Source organism: Aulonocara stuartgranti (assembly GCF_965226115.1).
Source record: "Aulonocara stuartgranti genome assembly, chromosome: 4".
Taxonomy (NCBI): Eukaryota; Metazoa; Chordata; class Actinopteri; order Cichliformes; family Cichlidae; genus Aulonocara; species Aulonocara stuartgranti.
In genome coordinates, this window is record NC_138942.1 from 18,364,747 (window position 1) to 18,388,303 (window position 23,557).

General features: G+C 40.1%; 2 protein-coding genes across 2 annotated transcripts; one reads left to right on the forward strand and one right to left on the reverse strand.

Annotated features, from left to right (window-relative positions):
- Positions 1-807: 807 nt before the first annotated feature.
- Positions 808-15,257, reverse strand: LOC309704663 (interferon-induced protein 44-like). Its single transcript, XM_082529995.1, has 8 exons — positions 15,187-15,257; positions 13,393-13,404; positions 12,977-13,007; positions 12,076-12,277; positions 11,735-11,878; positions 5,032-5,203; positions 1,546-1,646; positions 808-1,440 (listed from the first exon to the last, which is right to left on the reverse strand). Exons 2-8 carry the CDS (start codon positions 13,400-13,402, stop codon positions 1,273-1,275), a joined length of 828 nt encoding a protein of 275 aa, XP_082386121.1. The 5' UTR covers positions 13,403-13,404; positions 15,187-15,257; the 3' UTR covers positions 808-1,272.
- Positions 15,258-17,191: 1,934 nt separating this feature from the next.
- LOC309705587 (interferon-induced protein 44-like) lies at positions 17,192-19,341 on the forward strand (the record flags this gene model as incomplete). The annotated part of the gene is made up of 6 exons (XM_082531508.1): positions 17,192-17,332; positions 17,450-17,483; positions 17,676-17,874; positions 18,261-18,407; positions 18,694-18,865; positions 19,208-19,341. The coding sequence occupies exons 1-6, from the start codon at positions 17,263-17,265 to the stop codon at positions 19,339-19,341; spliced, it is 756 nt and encodes a 251-aa protein (XP_082387634.1). The 5' UTR covers positions 17,192-17,262.
- Between the last annotated feature and the right edge of the window lie 4,216 nt (positions 19,342-23,557).

Sequence of the window (23,557 nt, forward strand, 5' to 3'; positions counted from 1 at the left end):
AATCCCACACAAAAGGACTTCATTAAATTTGATGTATGATGTACTCAGTGAGTACTAAGGGAGTCCCATACATAATTTAGCTCAGCTAAATGTACAATTAGATTATGAACAGTCACACGAATGACTTAAAAAAAATCAAATGGAAAAACAAATTTTGTGTACAACTTTAACTTCTATAGGTTGTCTTTCTTCAGTGAAGGCTTGGAGAGTCCCGAATCAGAATATTGTAGTCTTTCTCTATAAATAACAAACTCAGACAAAAATACTTAACAAGTATTTTTACTTCAGAAGCTAGGATGATCTAATAGATGAGTAAAATAAAGGAAGTCCAACCTCAAACCCTACTGAAAGGCACCAACCAGATGGTGGACCTTCTTGCTGTGTGGCAACAGTGTTAACCACCATGCCACCGTGCTGGCCCAAGAGTGAAAATGTCATCCATATAGTTATTTCTTTCTTTCATTCTTTCTAATACAGTGAATGACTGTTGGAGATGACTCTATTGTAACTAATGTATGAAACTAATATAGATGCAAATCCATTATCTAACATGTTTGAAAAATTGGTACTCAGGGAGCTAGTAGAGCTAGTGGCCATGCTCCCCGTTCATGTTGAAAGGATGCAGCTGACATGGAGCCATCTGATCAAATGGTTAAAGGTTTTTCCTGGCACACCCAGCAGGGAGCAGTGTGAGATCGCCTAGGAGGAACTGGAAAATATTTCTGGGAAAGATCTGGACTAAAGGTCACACCCACAATGTCCTGGAGTAAAGCCTAGTCCTGAAACACAATGACTCTATTCACACAATTTGAAAGCTTTTCTTTTTTTTTTTAATCTGAGTTTTTAAGTTAGTAAAAAAAATACAAAAGAAGTGGAAACCGTAGGGGCAAAACAGACACAGATAAAAACAATTGAGACAATCACACTGGGGAGGAAGTAAAATCAAGCAGAAGACACTGGTGACTTGTGCTATGGGAAAAACATGACGAGGTCAAACACACAATACAGACTGAAAACAATACAGTTTTTGCATAAAAGCAGTGGTGTGATGTGTATGAGAGGAAAGGCACTGTAGACTAATGTATTATTAAAAGTTTGTGCATTAAGTCAGTGAGATAGGAAAAGAGTTGCTACATATTAATGAACTTTAGCCTATTTGAAGCCAGGAAAGAAAGCTGACTGTGAAAATTAACAGACAGTCTAGGTATAAAACGTGCGACTGAATAAATATTCAGTCTGATGTTTAAATGAAATGTTTCATTTTCTCATGTCTCAGTCATTCAAGTGGCTGAGATAGTCTTCTCCAAAGACAATCATCTGTTTCAGTGCACACAGGATGTGAGCATCAGTGGCATCATTTGTATTGATTTCTGAACTGTAGTTCTTCACAAGAAAGATGCTGTTCACTGGGAGGCCCAGATCCTGGCTAAATCTGTAGACCTGAGTGTTGAAAAGATTTCAGTGATTCAGTAACTGTAAAAAGATTTCAGTGCTAAATTTAGAAAATGTAACTGAAAAAGTGCATTCAAAATTGATAAAATTTACCTGTTTCTTCAGGTGGTCACTCTTGTAGATGTTGTTCACATTCTTTTTTGCCTTGGGACAGGCGCCATCAACTTTAGTGAGAATAGCCAGCTGGGGAATTTCTGTTAATGCAAAAACGTAATCACTTTATAAACATTTGTTTTTCTCCCTCTTTTTTGCTGCATATCCCATAAATTTATTTTTATATATATATATATATATACACCCAGCACCTAGTGCTCCGATTACCACGGGGACCACCGTTACCTTCACCCTCCACATCCTCTCGAGCTCTTCTCTGAGCCCTTGGTATTTCTCCAGCTTCTCGTGTTCCTTCTTCCTGATATTGCTGTCATTCGGAACCGCTACATCGATCACTACGGCCGTCTTCTTCTGTTTGTCTACCACCACTATGTCCGGTTGGTTAGCCACCACCATTTTGTCCGTCTGTATCTGGAAGTCCTTGGTGGTTGCAGCCTTTCTAGCGGCCTCTTCATGGTTCCCATTCGCCTGCAGGATCCCCAGGTACTTGTAACTGTCCTCTACGTCTGCAATGTTGCCTTCTGGTAGTTCAATCCCCTCAGTTCTGACTACCTTCCCTCTCTTTGTTACCATCCGACTACACTTCTCCAGTCCGAACGACATTCCAATGTCATTGCTGTATAGCCTGGTAGTGTGGATCAGTGAATCGATGTCTCGTTCACTCTTGGCATACAGCTTGATGTCATCCATGTACAGGAGGTGGCTGACAACTGCTCCGTTCTGTAGTCGGTATCCGTAGCCAGTCTTGTTAATGATCTCACTGAGGGGGTTCAGGCCTATGCAGAACAGCAGTGGGGACAGAGCATCTCCTTGGTAGATCCCACACTTGATGGTGACTTGTGCTATATATATATATATATATATATATACATATATATATATATATATATATATATATACATATATATATATATATATATATATATATATATATATATATATTGTTAAATTATAATATTATTTTATGCCATGTTAGACCCCTAATTAAAGATTGTGAATTATTATGTAGTCTTAGTTGGCATCATTCTCCTGAATTAGAAGAAGATGATAACTATTGCATTAGTTAAACTGATTTGCATTACATTAGACTGCTGATTTATTGTGGATGAATGATATTGTTTTATGATGTTATAAGAAATACTGTTTGCAGAAAGTCATCGCCTTATTTGTCTGATTAGAAGAGAACGGAACATGCTGGAGTTTTCTGCCCCATCTCAGCAGGAGCAGATAAACGGGGAGCCAAGGTCGTAGCTTAGGCGCCGTGTGAGAGACAAGCATGTGAATGTTTAGGCTTTTATGATAAGGTGGGGGCACCAGAGGCTATAAGAGTTTGATCAATGATCCATCATTTTGAGATCTGAGGCTGTCTGCATACAGTGTCCATCTCCCACGTGTGTGACTATTACAGTTTTTCTCAGTCGCTTTGGTGCGTTTCTCAGATCAGAATTGAAATTCTCATAACTATTAGTTCAACCTCCACAACACTCAGTCATTTGTGCACATCATAGTAGCAATTTCTCCTCTCTCTGAACAAACTGCAAATGATTTTGGACATGAATCAGTTGCTTCCATACATTTCCCTGCTGCTTTCTGACATTTCCATTTGCTTATGTCATGTCAGTCAAAAGTAATCATACCTATGGATGCTGAATAGTCGTTCCCAATAAAACTATTAGTCATACATCCATTGCTTGAGTCATCACACACAAAATTGTTGAACTAGTTATCACATGCCAAATATTGGCCATCTGTCAAGCAAATCCTATACCTTTCTGTATCATTGTTCCTGGAAATGTCTCCGAAATTGAACAATTGATCTCGGGTGAATTACAGCTGTCACTCATGAGGAGGCGTGTGAAAGTTTAGTTGTAACCAATGACAAACAACTTGTTCACTGTCAATTATGGATGAATCCTGTGAATCCCCAATTGGCAAGCATATATAAACTGCGCAGGAGCTAGTGTGTACCATTTCTACACTTCTGTGACACAAAATGGAAGGTCAGCACCGTGAAAGAGGGGTGAAGATGCAGGGAGGAAGGGGAAGGGGAAGAGGGAGAAGAGGCAGATATAGGCGGATTCCTAATGAAATAAGGGCTACAATTGTGGACCATGTTGTCAATCACGGCCTCACCATGGAGGAGGCTGGTTGAAGGGTGCAACCCAATATTGGAAGAACTACTGTCAGTAAATCATTCAAACATTTCGTAGGGAAAACAGGTATGCAAACAGTAATACACTGTACTGTACTGTGCCATCTCAGACACATCACATGTTACTGTACTGTATTTGCAATTTCACAAAAAGTTTACTCTGCACCACATAGGATTGTAAGACAACCTCGCGGAGGCGGAAGAGGGCCCCTTTTTACCCCACAGCAAGAAGAAGCCATTTGTGCAATGGTCATTGCAAACAATGCAATAAAGCTGAGAGACATACAAAGCGCTGTCATAGAGAATTACACGGTATTTGGCAATATTGAATCTGTTCCAATTTCAACAATTGACAGAGTACTCAAGAAAAATGAAATCCACATGAGCAAATGGCCCTGCTAGCAGCCATGGATGCAGCATGTGACGACATCACAGCAGGGTCCTGCAGAGGATGGATTCGCCACTCCAGGAGATACTTTCCTCGCTGCATTGCGAGGGATAACATCTGTTGTGATGTAGATGAAAATATGTGGCCAGACAGACAGGAACGTCTGGATGTGCCAGAATGATTTACTGTACTGTTACATGTGCTGTTTATTGTTCACATTAGTGCACAGCTCTACCAAATGGGTGATTTTATGTTTACATGTATTCTACAGTGAACAAGTGACTGTAGCATATTTTTCTTTTGCACAATTCTGTAGGATTACAAACACTTCTACACAATGGAAATGTGAAACGTACGTATTCAGTGTCTCAGTTACTCCCAAGACTCCCATAACATCTACAGTGACTTTACTGCACATTTCAGATGGCTGTACAGGTAGGCCATAGTGCTGTCGTCAGCATTTTCAGGTGTCACCAATTGTTTTTGCAATGGGAAACACTGAAATTATAAACTGTCATAGTGGAAACATGACAATGCCATTTGACTATCTTGTTCATAAAGATGGTGTCAAGACTTTTCATTTTGATGGCACTGACAGTTTCATTGACATGGATACTTGCTTTTGAGGTATGGATAATCAATTCTGTGCATGTGACGTGCTTTTGCAGGCTATCCACTAGGTTTTGCAGTTTGCACTAATTGTTTTGGGAAATGCACTAACTGCTGTGCAAATGTTAATGGTGTTCTGAGAAACGCACCAAAGCGACTGAGAAAAACTGTAAAATCATCGTTTGACTTAACCCGGCCGGACCAGTGTTGTTATTGTGGTTTTTCTCTTGTCTCCATCCCCAATTTTGAACTCGTAACAATATATATAATTAGTCCAAATAATGTATTACAGAAACCTTTGCAACTGCTACCTTACCCAACGCAGTGGCTGCCAGTCTGATATCTCTCAGCTTTGCGATCATGTCCGGAGTTAGTAAAGACACTACGGCAGCAGGAACAACAGTGACCACAACATGAACTCTGTCACTCAGTTCAGGAGCAGCGTTGTATCCTAGATCTCCCTCTTCCAGCTTGTTTTCAGGATCAAACTAGAAAACAATGGAGTAAGAAGAGGTGTAAAGAAGATTACACCTCTTCTTACTGAAACTCATCTCAGTTAGTTTTTCTCCATTGGTTTGGCTCATTTCTTGAAACAGAAATTACATTCTCAAAATAACATGGACAAACCTCCAAACCTCTTGGCAAATGTTCACAACAGAATGGCATTTCTCATTCATTTTATCAAGTGGCAAATGCCTAAGTACATGTCTCAATTGTCTCAGCGCATCTTTGCAAATGAATAAGTACAAGTAGCCTACAGTTATACAGTTAGCCCACATTTAGCACATTTTCCAAATGAATAGATCTTGTAGATCTAAACTGATTAGTTGATTCTCAGTCTAATGATCATTCTCTCTAAAACATCAGCATGATTTCATTGTATAAGTACTCGCATGCACAACTGTCTGTTCAATTGTCAAAATTGGTCAAGAACATAATACCATGAATACCATATATGAATTTCTTTGAATATTTGATAAATTGATGACAGTCATTGACAGTCAGGTGAAACTAGACTAACGAAGGGGTAGTATCACACACAGGTGTGTTCCATGATTGTGTGCTGGCAAACACAGATATATAGAGCTTGACCAGAGCCAGTCCGATCTCTGAACATGGATAGACAAGGCTAAGCAAACGGACAAGGGGAAGTTCTTCCTCAAGGAAGAGGAGGAAGAAGAAGAAGAGGAGGACTGAGAATGCGTGGTGGAGGAATAGGGGGAAGAGGCCGCAAATAATGCCATCATATTGAGACAGATCCGTGATGCCATCCTTCAGGACAATCATATATTCCAGAATATAAACACAATAAGCATCTCCACAATAGACCGGGTTTTGAAGAAGCATCAGACGACAATGAAACAAATCTACAGGGTACCATTTGAGAGGAACTCTGACAGAGTGAAGGAGCTGCGCTACCAGTCTATAAATGTAAGACAGTTACTGGTTGTCTCTCATTATAACCTTACCTGTAATCACAGTAAGCAGTAGTTCACTTATTTGGTTTCAATACCTCCTTTACCTGATTTCAGAATCAGTATTTGCTTCATCTGACTTCAACAATTTCAACAGAAAACTGCAGTTTACTGTATGATACAATTCTCATCATAATCCTTATTTTATTGTCTCCCAATCAAATCTATCTACTACTGTAGGTTTTACTGTAACATCTCAGTAAGTCATCAGTATTTCCCACTCCCCTTTCTATCAAATACCCCTGCAGTACTTCGTAGGCCTATCACTAGTTTAGAACCACTGGAGTAGTGGCCTGTAGTATATTGAACCTGTGGGGGAGAACATGTAATTGTCTAACTGTAGTATATGACTCTTCTGTATGGCTGATTTTATGTTCTTTACTCTACTTTAGAGAATAATGGCATTGGAAGGACATGAGACCCCTCACATCCTGGTGTTCGTGGATGAAGCTGGCTTCAACCTGGCCAAGGGCCGAAGACGTGGCCGTAATATTATTGGCCACCGGGCCACAGTGGATGTCCCAGGTCAGTGAGGGGGCAATATCTGTGGGGCAATATATGTGCTGCCATTTCTGAGAATGGTGTGGCTCACACTGCCAAACCAATTCACCGGACAATTATATCCACGCTCTTTGGTTCTGTCCACCAGTTCAGAAGTTTTGGCGCGAGATATGTGAAGACTTATCAAAGTGTCTGAAATGTAACATTCCAGCTTCCCCCTTAGTGTGTTTGTTGGGCAGCTTAGATAATGTCACTTCAGAAAAGAATATCACCCATATGGTTTTCACTGCCCTATGCATAGCCAAGAAAACAGTCCTCATGAACTGGAAAAATAAAAATAATCTTAATTCTAACCAATATAGAAATTATCTATTAGATTACATTAGTCTTGATACAGCCTCTGCCACCACATCAGATCAATTGCTCTGGGCTCCTTTGATCAGCTCCATCACCTAATGGGGGTGGGGGGTCATAGTTTGGTCCCGCCTTCACTGTTGTGATTGGTGTGGGGGTAGGGACAGACTTAGGGCGTCGGGGGGTTCCCCGGAGGCATCTTCCTTGGGGGGCTCAACCCGGGGTAGCGGTCATGTCCGGTTAGGGGCTCTGTTGGCTCTCAGGTGACTGTTTCCTCGCGGCTGCGTGCAGCGGGGCTAGGGGAGGGTCTGTGCTGATGGACGTGGGTTACTGACCTGGTAGCCTGGCTGCCCCTGGGTGGGTCCGGGATGGGCGTGAGGTTCTGGGGGCGCTCCGTCTCTGGGCTGGGACCCGGACCGGGCCTCGGGGGCTTGGGTCCTGGTTGGTGTGTTGCCGGGGTTGTGGGCGGGTGGGTGCATGGGGGCCCAGCCCTGGAGCGGGGTGCCGCCGGTGCATCGAGCCACCTGGGGGGCTCTTCAACTGGTGGGGGAGATTGTCACATCTTGCAGGAGCTTTCCTCTCCTCAGGAGCTCCCTCTGCAGGAGGGGGAGATACAGGAGAGGTGGAGGAAGATCTCAGCCTGGGTGTTTATTGTCTTATGTAGTCTGGAAGATGAGTGGATGGTGGGGTGGGTGCAGTTTTCTCTGTGGTGGGGTTGGGAGGACTGTCCCGGGCTCTGTGGGGCCGGGAGGCGCTGCTGCACTGGGCCCCGGTCTGGATGGGCCTGGGCCCCCTTACCCTGGCGGGTCGCGGAGTATGGGGGTGCCTACTGGGGTCAGCGGGGGAGCTGGCCCCAGGGAAGGGTCACTTGCCCCTCCCTTCCTTCCCTCCCCATCTCCAGCTGCCTCCCTCTTCCCGCTCCACCACAACCACCCACACATGCAGGACCTTGGAGTAGGGGTATGTCACCAGGGTGCAGAGGAGGCTACCCCCCCCCCCCCTGTCCCCTTCTGGCTGCCTCTGCCTCAATTTTATCCCACAACTTAGACATTCACATTACTCACACTCTCATTACACATACATATAGGATCTTGGGGGTGGGCACGATACACGGAGTCCAAAGTTCCATCAGGGTGTACACCCCACCCCTGGCATCATTGCCCACCTCTCAATTTTAAATACACGTAGACATTGAGGGCTAGCAGGAGGGACCATGCGCTTACCTGCTGCTCTCTGGCAGGTAGCTCCAAGCCCTCCTGGGTTTTAATTGCACCTTAGAACACATATGCATCAACACTACAATGAGCGGGTGGAGGGAGGTTTGGAGTCTTCTCTCACCCCCATTCTCTGCGACCTGCTGGAGCGGGAGGGCTAGGAGGAGGAGTTGGCCGTCCGACTGCGGTCTGGAGTGTGGGGCCTTCCTGCTGCTGCAGAGTCGGGGCGGTCTGCCTCCCCCCACCGTAGGGAAAAGGGTAACACCACCTGGGTCTGGGTGCAGTTCCCCCCTCCAGGGGCAAGGGTACCTAGACCCGGTTTGTAGAGTACGCTTGGGGAGTGTGATCGTGTGTACAGCGTCTCTTTATGTCTGTCTCCACGTTGGTTGAGTGTGGAGTAAGTGCATATGAGAGCATGAGGTTGGGAATGGATGTTTGTGTCTGTGTGTGCCTGTATGTCTGTGTCTATATGTCAGGTTGGGTGTCAGGCGCCACCTCTCTGGGGACACCTCAGGCCCTCCAAGGTTTGGAGGCCTATCTCCCCCTACCACCACTTCCCCTGCCAGTGGCGGACCCCCTCAGACATCGGTGCGTTGGTGGTTCTTTGTGTCCGGGGGTGGGCGTCCAGGTACACACCGGCTCTCTCCTTGGCGGCCGCTTATCGGGGCCTGGAGCCTGGGGCTCGCTCGGGCCACTTCGGAGGTGGGGTGCCCCCGGCCTCTCGGCCTGGGGCTCGGTCACTCAGGCGCGGCTGGCTGCCGGCGGAGCTCACGGGCGCGTCACTGCAACTCCCCCTGGCTTCTGCTCCGCGGCTGCTGGGTGAGCCCTCATCTGGGACTCTCCTCAGCTCTTTCTGGGACAGTGGCGCGGCTGCCCCTCTGTTGGTCTTCCTTGGTCTCTTGTGTTCTGGGGGCCTCTGGATGTCTGGAGTTTTGATCTCCTCCATACCTGCTTCATGCCCTGAAGGACGGGGCTGTGGCCCCCCCACACCCTCTAGCAGATTATTACATGAAGGAACCTTTTAAAAAACAAAAAACAAGCGCGTCCATGCTCACAGGTGTACACACGGGTGATCACACCCACAAACTACACCCTTTTTGGCTCCTACCTCAAAGCACACTGTGTTCTGTTGATCTTATGTGCTGCACAATAATGTTTAACATTTAGTATTTACTGTCATATTCCCATATATCATTGTGATGTTGTTTATTCTATTACTCTTGTTCTCTTCTGCTTGCTTTCTTTTTTCTTTCTCAGCAGGTGATCCAGGTGATTGATATATGCATTTTTTTTCTCTGCCCGTTCTGTTGGTTTTTGTCTTTTGCCCTTCTCCCCCGTCCCTCTTCTCAGCTGTTTCTCTTTCCCTCTTTCTTTCTCCCCTTCTTTTCCCCAGTCAAGTCTGTCCCGTATTCAGTAAGTGAAAATAAAATAAACAATAAAAGGTGAATCAAATGGACCATTACGGCAAGGCTGGGATGGTCAGTTTGGTAAAGTAAATCCGTTGGGCATCTTTCTTTGCCTTTAGACAACAATTCTGATGGCAAAAGAGCCAAACGGGACAGGCAAAAAAAAAAAAAAAAAAAGAGAATGGTGTGGCCACTCACATCCCCAGTCTTGGCCCATACAACACACACAAGCTCCTCATCTTCTTGGATCGCCTTTATACCGATTTTATCCCTGAAAATGAGAGAGGTCTCATAGGGCCTCACCTACCCATTCATGTAATTGTGTGGGACAATGTCAATTTCCACCATAGCCCACTCATAAGGGGCTGGTTTGCAACGCATCCAAGGATGGTCATGGGGTTCCTACCACCTTACTCTCCTTTCCTCAATCCGATAGAGGAGTTTTTCTCTGCTTGGAGGTGGAGAGTGTATGAGCATCATGCTCAGGATCAGCCATCCCTGCTCCATGCTATGGACGCAGCATGTGACGACATTACAGCAGATCAATGCAGGGGATGGTGGCGGCATGCACGCCGTTTCTTCCCTCGTTGCATCGCAAGAGAAAGTATCCACTGTGATGTGGACGAGAATCTGTGGCCAGACGGACAACAGCATGTAAATAATCAGGAGGGTGAAGACAGTGAACAAGAGCGGGAGAATGAGTACAGCGACCACTGAATAAGTCCTTGTTTTTTGATTTTTTGTTCATACAATTTACTACTGTAATGTACATTTTCTTTTTACATATGTATAAAACTTTCTTTGCGTGTGAATAACAAATGGTTATAATTTCCTTGGTAGTGTGAGTGCAATCTGTGATGTCAAACCTTGGAGGCTACTCTTTTCTGTTGTATATTGTTGGTCCTCTGCCATAGTGACAAAACATCGAAACATTTTGTATGGCAGTGCTCACATAATGCCAAAGGGACGATGCATTTTGGGGGCACTGACTATTCAGATTAGAAAGAAATGTAGTTTTGACACATGACTGAACTGTTTTAGGGGAGATATGAGCTTTTGCAGGTGGACCATGTTGTTGTGATCAACCATCCAGGTTTATTTTGACAAAAGCAGCAAGAATGATGAGAATGTCCGATCTGTGTCGAGAAATGAGCCAAAGCTATTGAGAAGGATCTTTGCCATTTTGGAGACACTGACTGTTTAAATGAGAAAGGGATTTAGATTGAAGCCCGAGTGAACAGTTTTGGAAGAGATATGAACTTTTGCAGGTGAGCTATAGTGTTGTGCTAAACTGTAAGAGTGTTTTGCCAAATGATCTTAGAGTTTTGAGAATGTAATTTCTGTTTCAAGAAATGAGCCAAACCAATAGAGAAAAACTGTAATATCTCTTGTTTATTAAATAAACAAGAGTTTAAGTAATAATTGTGATTAATTATGATTATATTCAGAAGGCACAAACTAAACAGAGCCCTGAAAAGAGTAAGTCTTACGAAGTTTTGACTCTGGAGAAGATGAGATAGGATGAAAGACGGTAGAAGTCAGAATCAAGGGTCTTCAAAGTCAGAAAAGAATGAACTGACTATGCAATAAGGACTTAAAGGCTGCTGAAGTCCAGAAATTATCAGCCTGTGATAAATGCCTGAGGACATGGTATACAGGGAGGGAGTGATGCTTGAAAGAAGAATAGCAGGCTCATGCTGAGACTGAGAATATCACTGCTAAAATTATTATGACTCAAAAGAAAGGTAGCACATCATAAACAGAACTTGTCACAAGATCTAAACCAAGACTACACACCATTACTCAACTCTGTACTCACACAGCTTATTTTTAAGATATTAACTTTTATCTTGCAGGCATATAAAATAATAATTTGTAAACATATTATTATTATGTTTACAAATTATATCCCTACTATATCCCATACTTTTGAAATGAAAACATTGTAACACTAAAATGTAAATGCAAATCTAGTGATTTGCAAATCGTATGAACCCATATAAGAACACAAATAAACAAAACCAAAAAACTAGACATATGAAGCAAAGCCAAAGGTCAAAAGATTCTACCTTGTAACCATCTTTCACATGTCCTCGTAGGGCAAGCTTAATGTCTTCCACATGAACGCCTTTGTTCCTTTCCATGCCCATGATGTCATTAATAACAAATGAGTAATGACCTTCATTGGTTTTGGAGAATTTATATGTTTTGTACTGAAAACAGAAGATGGAGTTCATAAGTCTTTGTTTAAAGCAGCTACAGTCATTATTTGACAGTAAAAAAATGATAGATAGATAGATAGATAGATAGATAGATAGATAGATAGATAGATAGATAGATAGATAGATAGATAGATAGATAGATAGATAGATAGATAGATAGATAAATAGATGGATGGAAACATACATACCTTTTTAGTGAATGAATCTGCTGTATTGTGGTGATCTGTTAGAGCTCGACTAGCAACTCTGCCTTGTAAAACGCTGTCAACAGAGTTGATGAAGGTAGATTTCCCCTCACCAGTTGGTCCAATAAGCAGAATTCTGAGATGGGTAGCTTCATGATTTCGAGGACTGTACGATTTCAGAAAATCCAGCGTATCCTGGTTATTCCTGCAAACAATCAACCAAACAGACACTGAAACTTTACAAATAATTTGTTTTTGTTTTTAGAAATAAAAAGGTATCACTTTAATTTTTCTAAAAATTTAGCATAAATAATATTTCCTGAACTTTAGCCAAAACCTTCTTTTAGGCCATACCAGTTTTGTGTTTTACCAACAAAAACTGAGCTATCATGAGCAGGATAAACAACACCAAATATTATGTCAGTGATCTGGGGCATGTAGGTTTGGATCCCCCCCCTCAATCAGTAACGCCTTTGTTTAGAAAATGTAGTGTGTTTTTCCATATATTATCTTTGTCTAATATTTACATTTATTTGATAATCTGAAACATTTAATTGTGAAAAAAGAAAAACGAATACAAAAGGAAGAGGACAAACACATTTTCACACCACTGTAGTCTCAACAGAGTTATTCTTGTTCACTAGCTGGCCCGCTAAGAAGGGGTTTGAGAAGAATGGTTTCATTATTTTGATATTTTTGAAATTTCACAAAATCAAGAATTTTTTGTTTATTCTTGTTAATTAAAACAAAACAAAACATTGAAATAAGATATGGCTTGCACTGTTAGCATAACAGCGATGCTCTTCTATCACACACAACAGTCAGCTACCAAAACAAAAAATCTAAATTCTGTGTTAAGGAGCAGAACGAAGCCAAAACAATAATATATGTTTATCATACTCACTTTGGCAAAGGCCTCCATGGCTGACTAAATCCTGAAGAGGAAAATCACATATGTTAACATAATGGGAAGACAGGAACATAAACAAATAGTGTCACAATGCAAAATTTGAAAATTTATCAAGTGTTAACATCATTATCATTTAATAAAATTTGAGTGACAGTAGGTGAAGCATCTATTGCTAATATTGTTACTGTTTTTTTTTTTATGTTCACCTTAATTACTTGGTTAGGTTGAAGAATAAAAGTTCTTTAAAAATGTTTCACATATAAGGATTTCACAGTTTTCAGTGTTTGTTGTAAAAATAAAATAAAAAACCCAATCATAAATGTTTTTAATTTTTTTTAAACTCTGGATCAATGGAACGATCATGCATTTTGCTCTGAGACTAGTGCGACATGTAACAGGCCAGGACTTACCTCCGCCCATATCTGTAAAACAAGACAATTATATGAAAAGGTCAGCAAACTGAAATAAAAAAAAGATGAAACTAGATATGATTTGCAATTCAGAGTCTTTCATGGTCCCTTCATCCTCACTATATGCGTTTGAGTCCATTCCAAGATTCAGAATCCTTCAATTGAGTCTCATAAACAAATATTTTATTGACAGTAAGACAGAAAATATAACAGGTATTTAAACTAAGATATTTTACTATTTCATGAAAAATATTAGTAATTACTATAAATATAAGTTATAATAAAAATATTAATAAAATATTAATTTAATAGTTAATTGTGAATATGATGACAGCAACATGCTACAAAAAAACTTTGGAGGTGAGCAACAAAATGCTGGAAAAATAAATGGTGCTAACAAGAAGCAGCCAGAGGAACACTTTACAGCTAAATAGGTTAATTTACAACAGCTCAGTGACATGATTGGGTATAAAAAGAGCATCTTAGGCAGAGTTTGTTAGAAATAAATATGGGCAGAAATTTATCAATCTACAAACATTATGCAAATTATGGAACAATTTCAGCAACATTGGGTGTTCAGGATCAGGCTGCACTGCATTAAAAACAGGCATGATTCTGTCATTGAAATCACTGCAGGGCCTCAGGAACACTGTCAGAAATCACCTTCTGTGCATACAGCTTGACATGCTATCCAAGCAGATTAAAGCTCTATCATGTAAATAAGAAGCTATATGTGAATATAATCCAGAATAATCACCGTCTTCTCAATTTAGATTTGCTTAGTCAAAGTTGAAAACTTCTATGTGTTCAAATGATTTGAAATGTAAACTAAAGACGAGAAGGCCATCTGGCGTTTTATCAGTGAAGATCTTGCAAGACAATGTTAAACTATTTTCTATTCTACTTTCTATTTTCTCTTTTCCAGTCAAGTCTCGGTGCTCAACTACATGCAGTTCAGACCTTTCACCAACCGAAAGCATTTGGTGCATCAAACCTCTCCTCTATAAAAGTCCAGCAGCTGTTAAAAGAGGAAAGGACGCTACACAGAGGTAAACATCCCTATGTCGAAATCCAGTATGAAAACAATAGAACGGAAGGTGTGTGTGCACATATGGTTCTTACACACACACTGGACTTTCTGGACTTTGTTTTTGCACAACACTGGTCACTATATTCTTCATTTCCAGTTAATACTTGTACAGCTGCTGTTATTGTGTATATATTTATTTATATTTAGATTTCTTCATACATTCTTATATAGTTCTATATTGTGTATTGTGTATTTTGTTGTACAGTTATTTTATTTTCAACTTTAATTTATATATTTTATCTTATTCTTCCCAGTTAAATTTACCCTTCATTCTAATTTGTGTTGTACAGTTATTTCATTTTTAACCTTAATTTATATTTTATTCCTTCCTAGTTAAATTGACCCTTTTTAATTTTTCATATTTATTTCCTATCTTATTCATAGCCTTTCCTTTTTTGTTTTCTTTAGGTCACGAGCAGTTGTCCAAGCATTTCACTACATATCGTACTGTGTATGACTGTGTACGTGACAAATAAAATTTGAATTTGAATTTAGTGGAAAGTAGATATGCTCCTGGAGAAGTTAGGGGAACTCACACGTTTTATCAGAGTTACTTTTTAACACACACACACACACACACACACGCTCTGAGAGCAGAATAAGCAAGGCTGTGATTGTGACTAACTACACAGTGAACGAATTGTCTTTCTTGTTGGTATTGTAACTGAATTTGAGTCAAAGCAGTATAATTGAAAAGGTCTTACCTTCGCCGATGTGGTTCTGGACACAATGACTGCAATGCTGACACGTGAGGCTATTCTGTTAGTTTCCTTACTGCTTTCACTTTCATATTCATCTATTTTTTTTTCAAGTAAGTCATGTGACTTTAAAGAAGCATAGTTTTCTTGTTCACATTACTTATTGAATTACTGACATGCAGGTTAGTGCGCTGTCAAAATAAAAGACGCACACCTGCAACGCGCGTTTGCGTACATACTGTATAATAGGCACTGTTTTTGTCCGCTAGAGTGGGATTTTCACTACATCTCTGTGCTTTCATCGTTTGTTTGAAGCCAGTTCACCTCCTTCAACCACTTTTCCGAGAATACGTGCTTCTTTTGCGGTTCGGACTCCTTCTGACATTTATTTGGAGGTGGAGTAACACCAAAGTAGGGGAGACTGGGGATAGTTGTAACGTGGGTCAGTTGTAACACTTCCAATTTCTCCAATCAGGGCTAAGTTTCAAATGATGTGATTCATCCTGTACATGCCCAATTCAGTTCTTCTATCACATGTGAAAAATCAGCACATTTTGTCAAACACAGACAATTTAAGAAGTTTTTTTTATTTTTTATTTTTACTTTATTTCATCTTCTAATAGCATTATCTGCTTTGCAGTTAAACTCATCAAATTAAATTATGTTATTTGTACGTCTATGGGGATATATTCTGTGTAGGTCTTTAGTGCTAATGTTTTAGCCGTTGGCTGTAATGTTAGCTAGTTCATGCTATAGTTGTAACAGCAACAGTCTGGGTTAGTTGTAACAATAATGCAGATGTTACAACTTACCACACTATTAATTTAACTTATATTAAACAAGTTGGGGCAATGACATCAGCAGAGAGATGTTCCCTGGTCACCTTTGGATATGCGATTAATGCCATTGGCAACACAATTCCTCCACTGTTTGTGTTCCCACGCATACATTATGCAGACCACTGTGTCAGAGATGGACCAGTAGGAAGTACTGGTAGTGGAAATAAATCAGAATGGGTGCAAGAAACAGATTTCCTCATCTTTCTGAAGCACTTTGTAAACCACACCAAGGTAAGCCATGAAAAAAAGTAATGGAATGAGCATGAGAGGCTTTGAAAGGACTGAGAGATTTCTGTTTTAAACTTTTACATTTTATTTTTGTTTAGTTTTTGTGTCTGAAGGAGGGAAAGATTAAAATAAATCTTCAATGACATCAGTATGATGCATGGCCATTGCTTCATGGCTCATTGTAAATTTCTTGTTGAACTTGGGATCATTGTCGTGTTTCATGATTCAAGCCGCACAAACTTTAGCTGTTGGGTTTCTACCCCCAAGTGCGCTGTGGATGTATTACAGGTGGAGCTATGGGAGGCCCATCTCAGCATAAAAAAAGACTTTCAGCATATTTGGTGTGTTCTAATTACAGATACATTTACATCTATACATGTTATGGGTCTTAAAATTAACTAAGAATCTTTGTTTAAAATATCTCCACAGGAGGAGATGATTGGCTTATTCTGAAAGAAAATCATGTACAGTGTAGACGGTGCTGTGCTCGCCAGTCAGAAGACAAAACAAGACTTGTAAAAGTGAAAGTATGTGAACGTATTTCCCATATTTGTAGCTTGCAACACGGTGGCAGTCATTAGTTCCACTTCATGGTCTCAAAAGTTGTCGTTCCTATTTAGTTCGACAGACACATACAACAGGAAAACGTTAATTAGGTACAAGTTTTCAAGGTAAGGATTATTTTTTATTTTATCAACAAAATGCTTCAACTAAAAGTAAAACTAAAGTGTGCATTCTTCTGCATTCATAAATGCAATCAAGGATGGATGATCATTGTGACACTATGGGAATATTTTTAGCATGCTAAAACTGTATTACAAACATAATAAATTTAATATATTTTTTCAAAAACACATTTTCCTGTTATTTAATTTTTTAATCAATAAAAATACATTAGTGAATTGTATTTCCCCAGTTTGATTAATATAGCAATGAAAGCATTGGTACTTTCATTGTTCTAATAAATTTTGGGCAAAGAGTGTTATGTTCTAAATGTTTTAATTCATATGTATGGATGTACTATTGTGCTTTTTTTTTTTTAGCAATGGGAGGACAAAAGTCTCGACCTGTAAACACTCCAACGAGTAAGATAAAACATAACACAATAAAGTCAAACAGATCAGAAAAATTACATATTTTTAAGAAATGCTTTCTTAAAAAATATTTTCTGTTTTCTTTGTCAATTCTGTGCAATTTTTCAGCTTTAAGTGAAGAATGGAGGAAAATACAGTGGAAGTGAGTGTTTGATCCTGAATGGGCTTTTGTTGCCACGTAAATGTTGTAAATTAATTACTTGCAAAAATCGGTTGCTGTCAGCTGAATTTCCCATTCTCATTGGTGTTCATAGCATAGTCTCACCACTGTATCTGCACCACTATCAGTTTCACTTTCTTGACTTTAACTTCATAAATATTCTTCTTTGAACAGTGGCAAAACCAGTGATCTCCAGAGCATAAATAATTACCAGCCTCATAACTCTGAGCTCCAGCACCTCAGAATTCTTCTTCATGGACCCGTTGGTGCCGGCAAGTCCAGCTTCATCAACTCAGTTGATGCTCTTTTACAAGGCAGAATGGCCACAAATGCTTTGGCAGATGGAATTTCTGGAAAGAGCTTCACTAAAACAGTATGTTTTAATTCTAGTATGGTTTAGTCAAGATCATGCATTTTGTGCAATTTGTTAAACAAAAGTCATGCAATTTGTAACAAAACTAGGGGACTGAAACTAAACAGCTATAAAGCTGCACGTAGAACCAAGGTCTCTTGTTTTTCCACTACAGCACAGTAAAGATTAGCACTTAGAGGTCTTAGGATGTGGTCTGCTCTTGCGTGACAGATGGGGGTTTTTATTTTTTGCTTCTTGAATCTTTGTCTGAAGTTTAGTTTCACTTTACTTTTCTCCATAGTTGTTCTCACAGATATCAGCCTTATACTAAACCAGAAACCAGCTTTGTAGTCTTCAGTGATTAGGTGACCTTGTTATCAGAATCGTTAAAACCTTTTGTTTTACAGTATGAAACTTTCAAAATCCACAAAGGAGGACCAGGAACTTTTTATCCTTTTGCCTTCACTGACATCATGGGCCTTGAGAAGGACACGGGAGTTATGGTGGAAGACATCATACTGGCCATGAAGGGGCACGTGAAGGATGGTTACACGGTATCATGAAGTTTAAGGCATTTTTGCAGACACTATTGAATGGTGTATACAATGACACGATTTAATTATGCCTTTAAATAACACATACGGTGTATTTAAAAGTTAGATTTAAAAATCAGAGGAGGAGATACATTTGTTCCAACGGGGATCAAAGTCTGGCAGAGGCATGGACATGTAAACCAGGAGGGGGCAATCCCTCGTTACCCTTGGGAGAAATTACACTGTGCATGTATATACATGTGAAACATTTTTATATACTTGTTTAACTGATTTGATTGTTTTCCAGGTCAGTCCTGAATCTTCATTATCCGAACATGATCATAAGTACAACAAGGAGCCCACTCTAAATCACAAAGTTCATGTTTTAGTGTCTGTGATCGATGCCAACAAAATAAAACTCATGAGTGATGATATAATAAAAAAGATGAGGACTGTCAGACTTGCAGCCAGGGACATGGGTAAGAGCCAAGCGTGGTTATAGGATAAACCCAAAATGAATTAAATAAGCTGACAAACATCACTTCAGCTCTGATATTCTGTGTATTGACAGGAATTCCCCAAATGGCAATTCTCACCAAAATTGATGAAGCCTGTCCAGAAGTTAAAAAAACATATAAGAAATGTGTATAAGAGCACCTGGTTGAAGGAACAGGTACTTTTCTAGCGGTAAATTTTTTAAAACGTTTTAAATTTTCAGTATTTATAAGTATAAGTTTAATTCAAGTAAATTTTAAGTAAAATAAATGCTAACAAAGGTTAAACTGTTGAAATTTAGATGGAGATAGTGAGTGCGACATCAGGTATTCCACTGTACTGCATCTTTCCTGTCAAGAACTACCACTCTGAGATCCAAACAGATGATGACATCGACACACTGATACTGGCTGCTCTGAAGCAGATGATCAACTTTGGAGAGGACTACGTCAACAAATAGAATAGAATAACAGAAAACAGCGAAATAAATAAATAAAACACATAAAACATAAAATTAAAACAGCCCTATGTTAAAACAAAAACAAGATAAAACAGCATCGAATCACCTAAAAACAACTAAAATAAAAAACCAACATCTCACGTGGTGTCAAAGGCCAGGGTAAAGAGGTGGATTTTCAAGAGTGACTTAAAAACAGATAAAGAACTGGCCTGTCTAATCTCTAAAGGAAGCTCGTTCCACAGTTTGGGAGCTGCTACAGCAAAAGCACGATCTCCTCTAAGTTTACGCCCAGTCCTGGGTATCTTCAGGAGCAGCTGATCAGCTGACCTGAGAGAGCGGGTGGGTGTATAAGGCTGTAGCAGCTCAGAGAGATAAGATGGAGCTAGGCCATGGAGAGCTTTAAAAGTAAATAAAAGAATTTTAAAATGAATCCTAAAAGAAATGGGCAGCCAGTGAAGTGAAGCTAAAACAGGGGAAATGTGCTCAAACTTTCGAGTGCCTGTTAAAAGGCGAGCTGCGGCATTTTGCACCCTCTGTAGATGACTAATATATAATGCACTGACCCCAATATGAACATACAACAGAGCAGCATGACGTTGAAGATAAGGACAGGGCATAAACAGGCATTAAGAGTGAGAGAACAAATACACAGAATATACAGTATATACACAGATTACACAGTTTTGAAATTAAAGTGACTGCACTGAAAAAAAGGGACTGGCCATCTCTTGGATTTATGTAAGCATCTTGCATGTATTTAACACAATTGCCACATGTTTTAAAATTAAATGTAACTACATAGTGTAAAAACTACATGATGTGCAGAAAGGGTGTATTAAGTTGTTCATATCATGTTCAGGTGAAGTAAGTCAATAATATAGCAACGTTAAATCTTGTGAAACCACGCGTGATTTCATCTTGCGGGCTTTGGATCGTGGTTTAAAAAAGGCATCCTTCTCAGTCAAGTCGAGCAGCCAACTCTACGTTTTTTGTTATGTCTTGATTTTTTGAATTAATATTTACCATATTTCAGCCAAATGTACAGGGTGGGCCATTTATATGGATACACCGTAATAACATGGGAATGGTTGGTGATATTAAAGTCCTGTTTGTGGCACATTAGCATATGTGAGGGGGCAAACTCCTCAAGATGGGTGGTGACCATGGTGGCCATTTAGAAGTCGGCCATCTTGGATACAACTTTTGTTTTTTCAATAGGAAGAGGGCCATGTGACACATCAAACTTATTGGTAATGTCACAAGAAAAACAATGGTGTGCTTGGTTTCAACGTAGCTTTATTCTTTCACGAGTTATTTACAAGTTTCTGACCACTTATAAAATGTGTTCAATGTGCTGCCCATTGTGTTGGATTGTCAATGCAACCCTCTTCTCCCACTCTTCACACACTGATAGCAACACCGCAGGAGAAATGCCAGCACAGGCATCCAGTATCCGTAGTTTCAGGTGCTGCACATCTTGTATCTTCACACCATAGACAATTGCCTTCAGATGACCCCAAAGATAAAGGTCTAAGGTGGTCAGATCAGGAGACCTTGGGGGCCACTCAACTAGCCCACGACGACGACCGTGCATGTGTGCATGCTTGCAGAAGGAACGTCAAGGCAGACAATCAGCTTTCTTTTTCTTTCTTTTTTTCTTTTGACAAGAAGTGTAGCTCATACATTGCGATAAATGTATTCTGCTACATCTGCTAATGAGAGAACATGTTTTTCATCACAAAGACTGTGATATGCAGCATCGTTAAAGTGTCACTTCAGTAATGCTGGACGGCATCGTCTTGAGCCGTCTGTTGTAGTGATTTGACACATTATAAGTAAAATTGAAGCACACAATCCCGTCGCACAACATTAACATTTATTTATATACAAAATAAAAATGCTTTTTTTCTTTTAAGCAGAAAAGAAGAAAAAAAATTGCCTCAACAAAATGGCACTTTGGGCACCCACCAGGAAAGGGGCGGGTGCTCAAACCCCTCCCGTTTTGAAGAAAGACTGGGTTTGTGCTGCTGGATTATCATCTTTAGGTTGGTGTTTAAGTGGATCAGAAAGTGTGGAACAACCTTTAAGACTTCAGTGAGAGAATTTTGTTTTTAAAGCACAAAAAAACAACAAATGTTCAAGTTACATCAACCCAACAAAACCATTCTCTGGCATTAACATCAGCACAATAACTGTTTGCTGCGAGCTTCATGCCTCCAGTAGGTGTAAAGTGTGGGTGGCTCATTTTAGTCCACTAGTAATCTTAGCTGTAGGGAAAACAGTTTGTGTGGAGAACAAAGGAGTGATATCCTTTGTTCTATTGGTACTATATGAAGTATAAAGTAACCCCTGAATATCACCAGAAGTCCCCAAAATACTGACCATTTCCAGGTTTGCAAATTGCAAATCCAAACAATGCAAAATTGTTCATTATCACAAAATATACAAAGTGTAAAGTACAAAAACTATGCAGTACAAATCTGTGAAGCAGAACTGTCGGCTTGCACACTTTTCCTCAGTTCAAAACCGCTTATATACTGTGTTTAATACTGTATGAACTGCATAACGCTGTTTGATAGTCCCAGCCAGCATGAAAAGCATTAGCATCTCTTTAGGTCTGAACCTGGTGGCTTTCCTGGTGATTGTATTCTCCTACTCCAGTATGTTCTGCTCCATCTTTAAAACCGGCATCAATGCCACCGACCGGAGGAGCAGACTGCACAGAGATGTAGCTGTGACCAGCAGGTTTTTCTTCATCGTGTTCTCTGATGCCCTCTGCTGGATTCCTATACTTTTGGTGAAAGTCCTCCCGCTGCTGGAGGTGGAGATACCTGGTAAGAAGTGAAACAGCTGCCTTATAGTATCTTAGAGGTTTTACATGGATTTTTAATATAGGTCACTGTGTTACTTTATAGAATAGTTTGCTGAAAAGCATCAGCACAGTTATATTTCTCTAAATGTCAATCGCTTGTGAAATGTTTCCTTCCTCAGGATACCATCTCCAGCTGGGTTGTCATCTTCATCCTCCCCATCAACAGTGCCTTCAACCCCATCCTGTACACCTTGACCACCAGAGAGCAAGTGGAAGTTTTACTCTGTCACTGGCAGAGGAGACATACATTAAAGAAAGACGGCAAAAGCCTTACCTCGTCCAGATCTTTATGGCGACGTCACAGGGTCTGTGCTACCAGCCACCCGTTTACCTCCAGCAGGTGTCACTTATAAGCACAGAATCTCACTATGCCTGATGATGTATTTGTAGAGATACAGCATTTTGTACTTTTTATTGTTTTACTCCATCTTTAAGAATAAAGTGTGCTTCAGCAAGACTTCAACAGACGTTTGCTTGGAAATAATTAGCAGTCACTGTGCCGTCTCATCGCGCTCTGACATTTATAAAATGTGATGACAACCCCAGAAACAAACACCAACCACCCTCAGCAGATGACTGTCTCATCATACCGTTCAAGCTACGTGTTGACTTTATGTTTGCAATGAAATTTGAAATGAAACCATTTCCATTTATTCACTTATGTTCCTCCTTCTTCATAAGGTGTTACAGGTACATCCTGGAGAGTCACGTAGAGGCAGACATCCACCACTGTTCACATTCACACTCACATCCAGGGTAGAATCACCAAATATCCTAAAATCAATATATTTGGTCCCAGATAGTGGTTTTACAGCTTTTTTTCTACTGATAAAGACCTGGCTCCCCCCCCCCACTAATTTCCAGTGAAAACATAACTTTTCTTGGAAATGAACAAAAACCATCTTTTTTAATGTCTGGGCAATGAGCTACCTAAGCTTTTTATGTAATTTTACACATTTATTTCTTACTATCGAAGCCCCAAAAGTCATTCTGTCAGATTTATTTTATTTATTAGCATTTCTTTATCATGTAGAAAGAGATGCACAATTTAAATTGCACTTCTTAGTAATCTGTTATATAGGAGGGAATAAATGTGCAGTTAACTTCTTTAAACCGATAGAAAAGGGAGTTTCAGTTAAGATGAAAGTGAGCTATATGTGGCCCATGATGTAAAATGTGTTTTTCATCCCTGCCTTAAAATTCCTTAAGTCAATCAAGAAAAGTGTTTAGATGACTCTTGTAAAATGCACACATAGATCCTAACCCATCACTGTGGTGAACCTTTTATGAAATTTAGAAGCTGTGGGACAAACACAGGGGGACTGGCAAATACCAGTGACACAA

What these genes read in the sequence shown, in the direction of transcription:
- LOC309704663 (XM_082529995.1), bottom strand. An exon ending in CCATGGAGGCCTTTGCCAAA is followed by an intron (nt 12,278 to 12,976) that starts GTGAGTATGATA and finishes GATTGTTTGCAG; the next exon opens with GAATAACCAGGATACGCTGG. An exon ending in CAGATTCATTCACTAAAAAG is followed by an intron (nt 11,879 to 12,075) that starts GTATGTATGTTT and finishes TTCTGTTTTCAG; the next exon opens with TACAAAACATATAAATTCTC.